Below are 13,410 nucleotides of genomic sequence, written 5' to 3' on the forward strand. Positions count from 1 at the left end.
TGACACACAGGGCTGTATTTATAGTATCATTGCTCCCCTGTCCCTACGAATAATGAAGAGGGATATGGGGGTCAAGTGGTTATTGAAGCAGTCTGTTATCCAAAAAGATGCAAATTTGATCCCAGGCTTTGGCAGGGAGCTTTTTGATTACTTAAACTTTGTTGAAACAGACATTACTGCTCATCCACAACACCCACTGACATCTTAAAAAAAAACACTAATACTGTTTGTTATATGTGTTCTAAATAAGACATCCCTGACATTTATTCCCTGTGGTTGGTCGGTACAGTGCATCCACTGACATTCGAAGTGCCTGTGCCCACAAACTATTCAAGCTTTTGAAAATTTTTAACTTTAGGCAGAACATTTATCTAGGTATCTTTGTCTTAATACTCGTAATTGAGACGTACTTTGGAAATGAGCTTTGAAGTAAGGGTCACCTTGCATACTTCAGTAATCCCATTTTCCAGCATTTTTAAAACGCAGCAGTTTATGAGGTGCTACCCAAAACTTCCCGAAATTTGAAAGCAGGACGGAAACTGCTTGTCGTACAGTGTGTGGCTGCTAGGTGGCAGTGCACACACTCTTTGTCTGTTATTGTGTCAAGTGACGTAGTGCGGGGTAGACGCGTTTGCTGCATGTGTGTAGTTTTTTAACTATGTGTTTGGGTGAGTTTACGAATATTCATTTTTGTTTTCGTTTTTGAAGGCTCCAACATGCTTGCATACACCAGCCTTGGTCACCTAATAGCGGCTCTCCACGCAGCCTGCTTTCTGGCAGCTTCCCTATTTAGTTTCTCAACCCTGAGGTCACACTCGGTGACCTCATCCCAGGTCTTTTTCGGTCTGCCTCTCACTACCCTACTCCCAACATTAACACTTCTCACATTCTGCACCCAGTTATCATCCCCCTTCCTTTCCACATGCTCAAACCATCTCAATCTACCTCTCCTCATCACAACACTAATACACTCCAGTCCCATCCTACCTCTCAACTCTTCTATCGTAAACCTAGCCCCCCAAGGCCTTGCATTCAAGGACGCACTGCACATGCATCTAGTCATTGCCATTTCTGTACATTTGAACCCATAAATATCCTCTTCCATTACTGCCCAGGGCCTGTATTAATAAAAACTTTTAGTAGTACTCCTAAAATTGGTACTAAAAGTGGTTGTAGCTGAGAGTTGCTTCTAAAAGTTTCTCCTAGGAGGATTCGTAGCAGTAATTTCGCTCCTACCATGAAGTGTTACCAACACAAAGAATATCTGCTTAATATATTTTTAAAATTACCATTACAAAGCCTTAGAGTTTCAGTATGTAGTTTAAAAATGAAAAACTAGTTTTTATATATAGAAACAACATCTATTTGATCATATATTATGATTCGTTACGAATGTCGATAAAATGGATAAAATGTAAACACATCGGGTGGTCAGCTGATCGTACCTGCTACCATCGGGGCATCGTGCGTACATAGTACAATGACCGTCAACAATGGCACAATTTCAAGATTCCACGGCTGCAGATAAATTCAGGAGAAAGAGAAACTGGACGGAGGGAGTGTACGAGGGACCTTCACAAACCTCTTAACAATGTGTGGAGCAGTTAGAGCATAGAGTGTTTCCGTTATCATATTGCTCACTGATGGCTGCGATGGTCCAAAGTCATCACAATTACACTGCTGCATTTTTCCAGTTGCAAGGTACCTAAATAGTATCAACAATTTCATCTCGGATGTGAGAGGAAGGTTTCGGTGTGTGGGCCTTTCCAGTACATCTCTTACTAAATCAGTAATAAATAATGCCCTCACCATCGAAACGGTACCTTCTTACAAGTTCTTGATCATCATATTCCATGAATGCATCCTTCCAGCTCGATAATTTCTGCGTGGTGGATGGTGTCGGTCAGCCATGGTCTATGTTGTCTTGTCTCTTGGTGTTTGAGGGACGCAGCTACTGTGTTTACTGTCACTAAAAGCCCTGCTAACTCCTTAAAAGTCCTTGTGGAGGACTTTTATTTTTTAGCGATTTTACGAGTAAACTTAGGAGTTGAAAGTAACTTTTAGGAGTACTTCTAGAAGTTAGGAGCCAAATTTCACTTTGAGAGGAACTTTTACTCCTAGGAGTTTTTATTAATACGGGCACAGGTCTCACAACCATACAGCATTACACTCCTAACACATGCCGCATACAAAGATCCCTTAGCATGGATGGAGAGCCCTCTCAATGTCAGGAAAGGCAACAGCTCCCTCAACAACCACTCCTTATTGTAGCCACAGAGCTAGCTCCAGCCCCACCTCCAGCACATAACATGTCTCCCAAATAACAAAACTCTTCCACACACTCAAAAGACTCCCCAGCATGTTAAATCCTTTCATGCCTGGCAATATCCACATGCTCTCCCCGACATGTCACACACATGAAATCAATATTATCTCGAGTCTGCCTCTAATACCACTACATCTCTTATGCACTCACTTATCACAAAAACTGCGCAAGATGGAATTACTTCCCACGCCTTTGTGACAAATTGCACATGGCCTCTCCCTCTTCTTTGACAGTACCACCCCCATCACTTCTGTTTTATCTGCACTTACTCCCAAGCCCTTGCGCCCCATACCATCTCTCCACTTCCTAAATCTTTCCTCCGTCTCCCTTTCATTCTCTGCAGCCAACACCAAATCATCAGCATACAACATCTGCCATGTAGTCCATTTCTGAAGTCATGTGACAGGGCTTCAGGTACTATGATAAACAACAAGGGGCTCAAAACTGACCCCTGATGCACACAAACATTCACGGAAAACTCATCACTCAAATCTCCATTCACCATTACCTGGGTGTGCGCTCATACATGTCCATAATGACCATAACCAGCCACTCCTTGATCCCAAGCTTTCTCACTGCCACCTCGCCACCTCTCTAGGGACTCTGTCAAAGGCTTTCTCCAAATCAAAAAAACAAAGTACAGTTCCCATTTCTTTCCTATAGTGGCTTTACATTGAGTGACAAGCCAAATGGTTTCCTGTAAGCCAAGAAACCATTTACAACACTGGATGGTAACCATATAACCAAATCATACATACTCCCTACTTGTCAACAAGTGGGTTGGTGGAGGGTTAGTGCCCCTCCCCGTAAAACAAATAACTTAAAGTCAGTAGCCACCCCTTATGGGATTATGGTGTCTGGCAATAGATAGATAGATAGATAGATATTTTTCCTGAAGCTGTCGAACAATGAATGTAGCATCATGGTCCCTTTGCCTGGCATAAACCCAAACTGTATCTCATCAGTATTCATTCTTTTTCTAATCATACCTTCTAGAACTCCATTACCTTCATTATCAGGCCTAAAAGCTTTATGCCTTTATAATTTCCTCTTTCCAGGGCATCACCCTTACCCTTGTACATATTTACAGTTACACTCTTCAGCCAGTCATCTAGGACAACACACTCATATATAATCTATATATCAGGTCAGTGACTAACGTCACTCCTATATCTCCTGAGGCTTTCATTATTTCAGCAGTCAACCAAGACACACCTGCTGCCTTCCCCACTTGCATCCTGCCTTTTGCCTCACTCACAGTAGCAGCTTCAATAAAAGGCCAAGGGCCAAACACTGGATCTACTGGCTCCAAACCTTCCCTGTCCCAGTCCAACTCCTCATTCAAAAACTGGCTGTAATGCTCTCTCCTTTTGTCTCCACTGTCCACCACTACCCTTCCATCATCATTCTTCACAATTGCTTACCTATGATATCCTTATTCTCCCTTTTCATCTGATTTGCCACCTTAAAAATCATATTCTTCCCTTTCACACAATTTAGGTTATCAAGTAAAAGTCTCTGTGACTCCGATTTCGCCCTGTAAACTTCTTTACCAGCCCTAAGCTCGGCAACCAAGTATTCCTCTTTGTTACCACCCTTCTTCCATTCCTGGAAAAGTCTTATTTTCTCCTTAATTGCAGCTTCTACACCCTCATCCCACCACCAAGGTACTTTATGTCTTGGTAGGCCTCTTGTCCATCCACATCGTATGTTACCTTCAGTGCTACAAATATTCCTATTTCCAAAAGTATTGAAATTCTCAGCGTCTCGCTTAACAGTGGCCTCAGCTGGACCTCTCATGTCAGATCACTTGCTAAAACCGCCTCAGAGAAATTTGGATTATTGTACAGAGTCCGTAACTTCTTCATTGATGAGCAGTTATGGTCGTACCATTCTAAAGTGGCGGTTTGGGTGGGGCACGAACCTCTGTACAGTGTTGCCACGTTTTCCATACTCACGATGCCTCTCTCTCTCTCTCTCTCTCTCTCTCTCCTGGGGGGATGTGCATCACCCTAGGGAATTTTGTTTCTTTTATGTCTTATAAACTTGTGCTTTCATTTCTTTATTTTGTTTTTTATTATATTATTGTTTTACATATGATGCCAGATGACCTCGATGTTACGGCGCTTTTTCATTCAGTCATTCTCGCCCTCCTTCCTTCCCTCCCTTCATCTTTCCCTCAGCTTGACAATGCACTCAACACTGCCCCTGGCCTGCCTTCTCTCTCTCTCTCTCTCTCTCTCTCTCTCCTGGGGGAGATGTGCGTCAATTTTGTTTCTTTTATGAGTGACTTATAAACTTGTGCTTTCATTTCTTTATTTTGTTTTTATTATATCTAATTATGTTTAAAAATATTATTGTTTTACATATGGCGCCAGATGACCTCGCTGTTGTGGCGCCATGATTTGTTTTCATTCAATCACTCTCTCCCTCCTTCCTTCCCTCTTTTCCTCCATCTCTCACTCAGCTGCACTCAACACTGCCCCTGGTCTGCCTCCCCCCCCACCTCTCTCTCTCGTCTGTGGTATTTTAGGATACATTTTGGTTATTTTCTTTTACGTTATAATGTACATATCGTAAATTTGACTTTATTTCCACACCACCCAGGAGGTTAAAGTCTTGGCGCGTTTTTTTTAAGAGGTGTCCCCAAACAGGCCTATTAATCCTCTATCCCTCATAGATGACCAGGTCGGACTGGATGTGTGTGAGTGTTGCCGCTCACGAGGGTTTAGTGTATATATTTTTTTTACTAAGAAACTGGCATATATTTGCTTATATTCCTGCACATTATCTTATAATCATAATTGTGACATTATTACCAACCCCAGAAATACGGTAACAGCCAATAAAAGTGACTACTTTTTTTTAAGCAACACTGTAAAATAATTATGCCACGTTTCTGTATTGCCATATAAATATTTTACGCATAATCAGTTTACTGTTCTTTCATATATTATAATACACACGTTACCATTATATTGTTATGTGTTTATCTTATTGTGATGTCTATTACATATATCAGAGCCGTTCACATAGCGGGTATGGAACACGTGGCACCACTGTACAGAGGTTCGTGCCCCACCCAAACCGCCACTTAAGATTGGTACCACCATAGTTATCATTTATAAGAGTCATGTGCACTCTCAGCTTGAATACTGCTCATTCTTGTCGAGCGGATGTGGAGAGGTTGCATTAAAACAAGTAGACAAAATTCAGAACAAGGCTGTTAGAATTATTAATAACCCTGCTATTACTAATAAACTACCTCTTCTACAAGTAAGAAGGAATGTTGCCTCCCTTGCGTTATTTTACAGATATTTCTACAGCAAATGCTCAGTCGAAGTTGCGTCCATGGTGCCACCTCTCCATGCCTTCCCTCGTGCTACACGGGCAGCTGGCAGCGCTCATGACTGGAATGTCACTCAGCCATACTGCAGAATTTCTGCCTATCAGAATGCTTTCATTCCCCGAACTGCATCTCTCTGGAACTCGCTTCCCCAGAGTTGTTTCCCTCTAGACTTCAACCTACTGCTGTTCAAGTCTAACTGTTACAGATATTTTATGAACAGCGGACACCAGTAATCTGGTGCATGGATTTGTTTTTTTTTTTATTCATTTGTTTTTCCTTCCTCTGTTCTGTTATTTAAAAAAAAACAAAAAAAAAAAAAACACATAATCAGTAACTTGTGACTCAGATTTCGTGCTGCAAACCTCTTTTCTAGCCCAACGCTTGGCACCCAAGTATTCCTCGTTGTTACCACCCTTCTTCCATTCCTGGAAAAGCCTTCTTTCTCCTTAACTGCAGCTCCTACGCTCTCATCACACCACCAAGTCTCTTTATGTATTGGTGGGCCTGTTGTCCATCCACATACTGAATAAGTAACTCTCAAGAGGTTTGTCATGAGGGCTCTGTACTGTTCATTAACACTTCCATCCACATCTCCCTGTTCAGCCACCACTCTCCTCATCTCACTATAGAAGGCATCCCCTACTGCTTGATTTTCCAACTTTCATATTTTCCTCCTAGATGCATAGGTTCTCTTTTTCATCACCTGCTCCTTAAGCACCATGTCACATATCAATAACTTGTGTTGCTGTACACACTCCTTGCTCCCTATAACTTTAATATCCCTCACTAACCTCCTGTCAGCCCTCCTGTCCAGGAAATACAGTAGTCTGTCTGGGTGCTATTTCCCCCAGACTTGTACATAATCTACCTACTTGTACATAATCTACCTACTCTTTCTTGTCCTAAAATATGTGTTGCATACAATCATGTTCATTGCCTCCCCAGACTTGAATATCCTTTCCCCTTCCTCATTTCTTGTTCCATATGCACATCCCCATGTATTTCTTCATATTTTTGAGCTGCTTCATCTACATGATCATTTGTGACCTCAAAAATGGAGGATGTGAAAGAGCAACATGTGTGCATCAAGTTTTGTGTGAAACTCAGGAAAAATGCAGCAGAAACTCATAAAATGTTAAAACAGGCATTTGGTGACAGTGCTTTGGGGGTTATACAGATCTATGACTGGTTTAAACGTTTTAAAAATGGACAAACGTCAACATTTGATGATGCACGTGTTGGTCGCCCCTCCATCAGTTCAACTCCTGACAGTGTTGCCAAAGCTCACACAACCATCCTTGAAGATCGCAGGAGGACAGTCCACGATGTTTGTGACATTGTTAGCCTATCGTATGGAACTTGCAACATGAGGCAAAAACATCCAGACTAGTGGTGCATAAACAAATGGGTGCTTCACCATGACAGCGCACGCATGCACACAGCCTTTATTGTTCAACAATTTTTGGCATAAAAAAACATGCCTTGTGTCCCCCACCACACATATTCATCAGATTTGGCCCCCTGTGATTTTTTCCTCTTTCTGAAAATGAAAGCTAGCTGAAAGGACTAAGATTTGACACCACTGAGGAGATCCAGGAGAAAATCACAGAAGGGCCTGAACAAGCTGATGCCCAACAACTTTCAGAATGCATTCCGATCGTGAGAGAAGCACTGGGTTGATGTCTGCCCGCCCAAGGAGATTACTTTGAAGGGAACAGTGGTGATTTGAACTTGACATAAGTTTTTTCCTTTTTTAGTCAAATTTTGGGAACTATTGGGTATCACCTCATATCTTTTATTAGTTAACTCGAGCTAATGATAATTATCAATACACCGGTAATGCTCATTACTAACCATGAAATGTTTTTGTCTCTTTCGTCATCTCCTGTATGCCCATTTCTGTTGTAAAACATTTCACGTCCATTGATGAGTTATAAAGGATAACAATTTTAGATTCAGTTATTAAAATAGAAATCCATCTATCCATCCATATCCAATCTTACATTGCCCCATGAGGAGCACAGGAGCCCAGGACTAGGCAGTTGGTCCCGACATTTAAGATGAGAGTGACCAGCCTCACTCATCCCTGAGTGGCATTACATGAGCAATCAACCCAAACCATCCCTTGGATATAAACATTCACCAGCTCAGTCCGATTGGAGTGCCTTAATTACCCACTAAACCACTAGGTGCCAAAATTTGGTTTATGGTTACCACCCGGCATAGTAAATGGTTTCCTGGTGTACAGGAAACCATTTGGCTTGTCACTCAGTGTAGAGTCACCCACAGGGAGAAGGAAGAGGAAAGAATGAAGGAAAGAAAGACAGAAGAGGATGGAAGGAAAGATGGTGGAGAGAAAAGGACAGACATCCGAGAGCAACACTACATCGAATGAGTGGATGGTGAGCGCCCCCCCATGAATAAATACATCTTTCATCCCACCGTCTGTTGTTGTGTAGTAGCCGATCAGCTGATGTTTGTTTTGAAATGGAAGATGTGCAGTTTGGCTTGTGAGGAAGGTAGAGTCTCAGAGGATTGGTAGTCAGGTATAATTACTCCCCTGTACAAAGGAAAAAGGGAAAAAGAAGTGTGTGGTAATCATAGGGGCATCGTTTGGAAACTTCCTGTATTGTTGTTTGCAGATGATGACGAAGGGAACTGCAATGCTTGGTGAATGAGTTTGGGAGAGTGTGTAAGAAATGGTATCCAATGGCGAATGTAAGGAAGAGTAAACTTATGGTCTGCAAGAGGAATGAAGTCACTGAATGTACAGTGAGGTTGGATGATGAGGAAATGGAAAATGTGAGTGCATTTAAGTACTTGAGTAATGTGATGAGTAAGGATGGAAGTTTGGAGGATGAAGTGCTTGAAAGGGTACAACAAGGAAGAAAGGTTGCTGGTCCTTTGAAAGCAGTGATAAGGAAGAGAGAAGTGAGCAAGGAAGTAAAAAAGTTGCTGCATGATATTATTGTGATACTGACTCTAATGTGTGGAAGTGAAGCTTGGACCATGTTGGAAGGACACAAGTCAAGAGTGAGATCAGTGGAAATGAGTTATTTGTGAGGAGCATGTGGAGTTACATGGAGAGACAGATTGGCAAATGCAGAAGTGAAGGAGCATTTTGTTGTGGATGTGGATGTGATAGAAAGCATTAGGAGAAAGACATTGAGGTGGTTTGGCCATGTGGAGAGGATGGAGAGTGAGAGACTAAATGAGGAGGGTGTATTTGAGTGAGGTGGAGGAGGGAGGGGGAGGCTGAGGATGAGATGGAGGGATGGAGTGGAGAGGTATATGAGAAAGGGTGGTGTGAGCTGGGAGCAGGGCAGTGAAATGGTGGGGGACTTGGCGACATGGAGGCAATTTGTTTGTGGCCACCCCTTACGGGATTGAGGCGTCTGGCAATAGATGGATAGATAGGTTTTAAAATACTGAAATCTCAGAGAGTGATGCAATACATGTGTGTGTGTGAAGTGAGTGGTAGAAGATGTCAGAGGCTTATATTTACTGTGGAATTCCATGATAATTTACTCAGATATTGATTTCATAGTGCTTTAATTGACACAATTCATCAAAAAGAAATATTTAGGAGAATGCTGCCTATGAGCAATCATACTTTTGTTAAATGTCAATAAAATTCATTAGCTAATGACATCCAGCAAGTGGTATTCAGTGTGTTAAACAGTTACGTGATATTCACTGTAGCATCACTCAGTAGGAGCTTCAATACCTTATCATATTACTTTTTAAAATCATATACTGTCATGTTTGTAACACCGTCACTGTCTTTAAGAACACGTACAAAGATAGTTATTTACTCTAGTTTCAGTCTGTACATAACTTCTGAATATTATTACATTTTCATGTTGTAGATGGTCACATTTCCATCGCTGCTCCACTGAACTATCTGTCTGCATCCCTCCACCACTATGGCGAGTGCTAGCACCCATTTAGCAGCAAACTCTCATTCTTTTTCTGTCTAATTGTCTAATGCAAGAGTTAATTTTTACTCCCAGTCCTTCATGTATGCAACAGGTCAACTCTGGAACTGCCTTCCTCTGTTTGCATTTCCTACTGCCTATGACCTCCAGTCTTTCAAATGTAGTGTCAAGGCATCTCAAAATGAACATATCTTGAATTTGGCTTTTTTTTTTTTTTTTTTTTTTTTTTTTTTTTTTTTGAGGGAACAATCTTGTAGGCTTCTTGTCTTTGTTACCTTGTTCCATGCATTAAAGAAATAAATGCATAAATAAAAGCATAGTTGTCTCTTGTGCACACTACTACTTGCAGCTGGATTATTACATTGCATACTTTTTCACAGCACACCCTTGATTGGTAAAACTTTTTAAAAGCCATAATTACAGTGAAGTCTGAATAATGTTTAATCTGAATCAAAGAATAATGAGCTTGACCACGAGGAGGAAAGGAAACTCATTATGGTAACAAGTCACTTGCTAGTAGAGTCAGTTAGCCTAGTACCAAATGAATGTATTCATCAGTTTTAGGGACTGGTTTCTGCAGCCATTCAGAGCTAATTTTGAGAAATGAAAAGGCTGATTTCATAAATTATGGTATTCGAATTTTGGATGTTTCCAAGCTTTAGACGTTCAAATTGTCGAGGTTGCACGGTATCTGGGTCAAAGATGATGACATTTGAAGCTGTGGCACAGTGGAGGGCTGCTGTGCCTTAGGCAGTGAACTGTCAAGAGTTGTTGAAAAATAAATAAATAAATAAATATTGATACAGTATTATATCTTAAGATCTAGCATGATATTTCTTCACCACATCTTTCCAGGTGCTAGCAAGTCTTGGGATGTTTCGGCCACGTGAACATCTCAGACATGACAATTTCCAGAGCATGAGAGCCCGAGTGTGGCGTACCAGCTATGTCTCCCCCTTCAGTGCCAACCTTGGCCTTGTACTCTACAGGTCAGTTGAATGTGGTGTTCAGAGTTGATTTTATACTACTGATATTCCATATATATATATTCTCTACGGCAACCTGGGGTACATGAACCCCCGGGGGTTCACAGGAGGGTTTCCAGGGGACACTTAGGTGGCTGACAAAAATGTATTAAAATCTACTGAGAGAGAGAGAGAGAGAGAGAGAAACGGATACAGATGCATGCATCTGGTTGGTTCACATTCAAACAGCAGCCTTGAGTGAGGATGGGGGATACTGTCTCATTACAGTCAGCGCTGCAACTGTTGTATATAGTACTTGTTGCCTCACTGTCTCCAGATATCTTTGTTTACCAAAATGTGGTGTGTTCATAACATTTCTAATCGTGTGTTGATGTTTCTGAAATGATATCTGTGCTAGTGATTTTTTTTTTTTTTTTTTTTTTTTTTTTTCTTTTTTTTTTTACAATGTGGTGGTGATTATAATTATTTAGTGATGTTATAGCATTTTGGGAACTCATGTTTGACTGTGGTTTTGTGTAGTTACCCATCAGCAAATCAGATTTTATTGGTGCTGCCAGAGGTATGCGTTCTCTGATTGCTTGCTAGTTACCGTTTGTTCTTTTGACATTGGTGGTAAAATGACAGTCTGAAGTTGTTTCTAATGTGTAATCTTACAACAGTGGTAATAATATGACAGCCTGATGGGTAGTGAGAAAGCTTGGGATCAAGGAGTGGCTGGTTAGAGTGGTAATGACTATGTATGTGTTGTGGTTATGGCTATGTATGTGTTGTTTGTGATGGTGCTTGAAGCCGTCTCATATAGTTCAGAAATGGACTCCTGTGAGAGATGTTGTTTGCTGATGATTTGGTGTTGATTGCAGAGAATGAAAGGGAGGTGGAGGAAAGATCTGGGAAGTGAAGAGATGGTATGGAGCACAAGGGCTTGAGAGTAAATGCAGATAAAACAAAGGTGATCATATCTACGGTTAGTGGCAGTACTGTCAAAGAAGAGAGAGAGTGGCCATGTGTGGTTTGCCACAAGGGCCTGAGAGGTAATTCCATCTTGAGCAGTGTGCAGTGTTTGTGATAAGTGGGCGCATAAGAGATGTAGTGGTATTGGAGATACGAGGTACTACCCGAAAGTTCCAGTAATTTGAATATTGTTTTACCTCCTAGTTCTCACTATCGCCTTCGAAGTAGTCCCCTTGGGCATGTATACAGTGGTCCCAGCGTTTTTTCCATGAGTCCATGGATCCCTGGAAGGCTTCAGGCATAATGGTCTTGAGCACCTCCTGTGATTCTGTCTGGATCTCCTCAATCGAGTCAAATCGATGCTCTTTCAGTCGTAATTTCAGCTTGGGAAACAGGAAAAAGTCGCAGGGGACAAGGTCAGGTGAATAGGGTGGGTGGGGAATGACTACCTTGTTAGTGGAAGCCAGGAACTGCCGGACAACAATTAACATGTGGGCGGGGACGTTGTCATGATGCAGGACCCAGTCCTTGTTCTTCCATTGTTCTGGACGTTTGTGGCAGATGTTCTCCCACAGATGCTGCAAAATTTCACTGTAAAATGCTGACAGTTTGACCAGGTGAGATGAATTCCTTGTGAACAATCCCTTGGATGTCGAAGAAAACGGTCAACATTGACTTGACATTGCTGTGCCGTTGGTCCGCCATTGCTATCTATCTATCTATTGCCAGACGCGTCAATCCCGTTTGGGGTGGCCACAAACAAATCGCCTCCAAGTCGCCCTGTCCCCCGCCATTTCACTGCCCTGCTCCCAACTCACACCCCCCTCTCTCATATACCTCTCCACCCCATCCCTCCATCTCATCCTCGGCCTCCCCCTCCCTCTTCCCCCCTCCACCTCACTCACATACACTCTCTTCGTCAGTCTTTCACCCTCCATCCTCTCCACATGGCCAAACCACCTCAGTGTGTTCCTCATAACGCTTCCTGTCACATCCACATCCACATTGCAAAACCGCCAAATCACCTACACACCACGTTACAGTAGTAAGCGTAGCTCAACAACACATCCACTCACAGACATGGCCGGGGTCACACTGACACACAAGGGGTACTGCTGACTCCTCCTAGTGGCAAAAGGCAAAACTGCAAATGGTTGGCTCCCTCTGTTCAGATTACTGGAACTTTTGGGTAGCACCTCATACAATAGACTGCAGGGTAATGATGATTTCATGTGTGTAGTATGTTGTGGAGAGAATGTGGAGATTGTCAGGCACGAAAGGATTGATCTTGCTGGTGACTCTCGAATGTGTGGAAGAGTGTTTTTGTTTGGGAGACATGTTATGTGCTGAAGATGGAGCTGGAGCTAGCTCTGTGGCTAGAATGAGGGGTAGTTGGAAGAAATTTAGGGAGCTGTTGCATCCCCCAGCATTGAGAGAGCTTTCCTTCCGTGCTAAGGGATCTTTGTATGCAGCATGTTTTTGGTGTAATGCTGTTTTTTATTTATTTTTTTTTTATTTTATTTTTTTTTTTTTTACTCTGGGCATAGGCTTCACAGCCTGCTATCAAGGCCCAGCAGTCCTCCTACATACCATACACCTCTACATGTCACCACTTCGGCGCTAACACCCACCGTCCATATTGAATACATGCTAGGGCTGTCTCATACAGGACTGGTGTATTGGTATTAGCGGGGGTATTTTTACGACATGTCGGCGGGTCTTCTGGTAGATCAGTAAAGCCTGATTGAATGAAATTCAAATCCTTAAACTGTTCCCTGCCCCAGCCGGGATTCGAACCTGGGTCCGTTAGGACTACAGGCCACCTCTCTACCGATTGAGCCACCGCCTCCCGCCTGTATG

General features: G+C 42.3%; 1 protein-coding gene across 1 annotated transcript in view; it reads left to right on the forward strand.

Annotated features, from left to right (window-relative positions):
• LOC145406829 (multiple inositol polyphosphate phosphatase 1-like) overlaps window positions 1-13,410 on the forward strand; it is a 162,858-nt gene that overhangs the window by 143,528 nt on the left and 5,920 nt on the right. Inside the window, exon 9 of the mRNA XM_080277929.1 lies at window positions 10,469-10,602. Within this exon, the coding sequence (XP_080134055.1) occupies window positions 10,469-10,602 (134 nt within the window). The remainder of the gene's footprint in view (window positions 1-10,468; window positions 10,603-13,410) is intronic.

This window comes from Coenobita brevimanus, chromosome 71 (assembly GCF_032717465.1).
Source record: "Coenobita brevimanus isolate Jiangsu-jjx chromosome 71, ASM3271746v2, whole genome shotgun sequence".
Classification (NCBI taxonomy): Eukaryota; Metazoa; Arthropoda; class Malacostraca; order Decapoda; family Coenobitidae; genus Coenobita; species Coenobita brevimanus.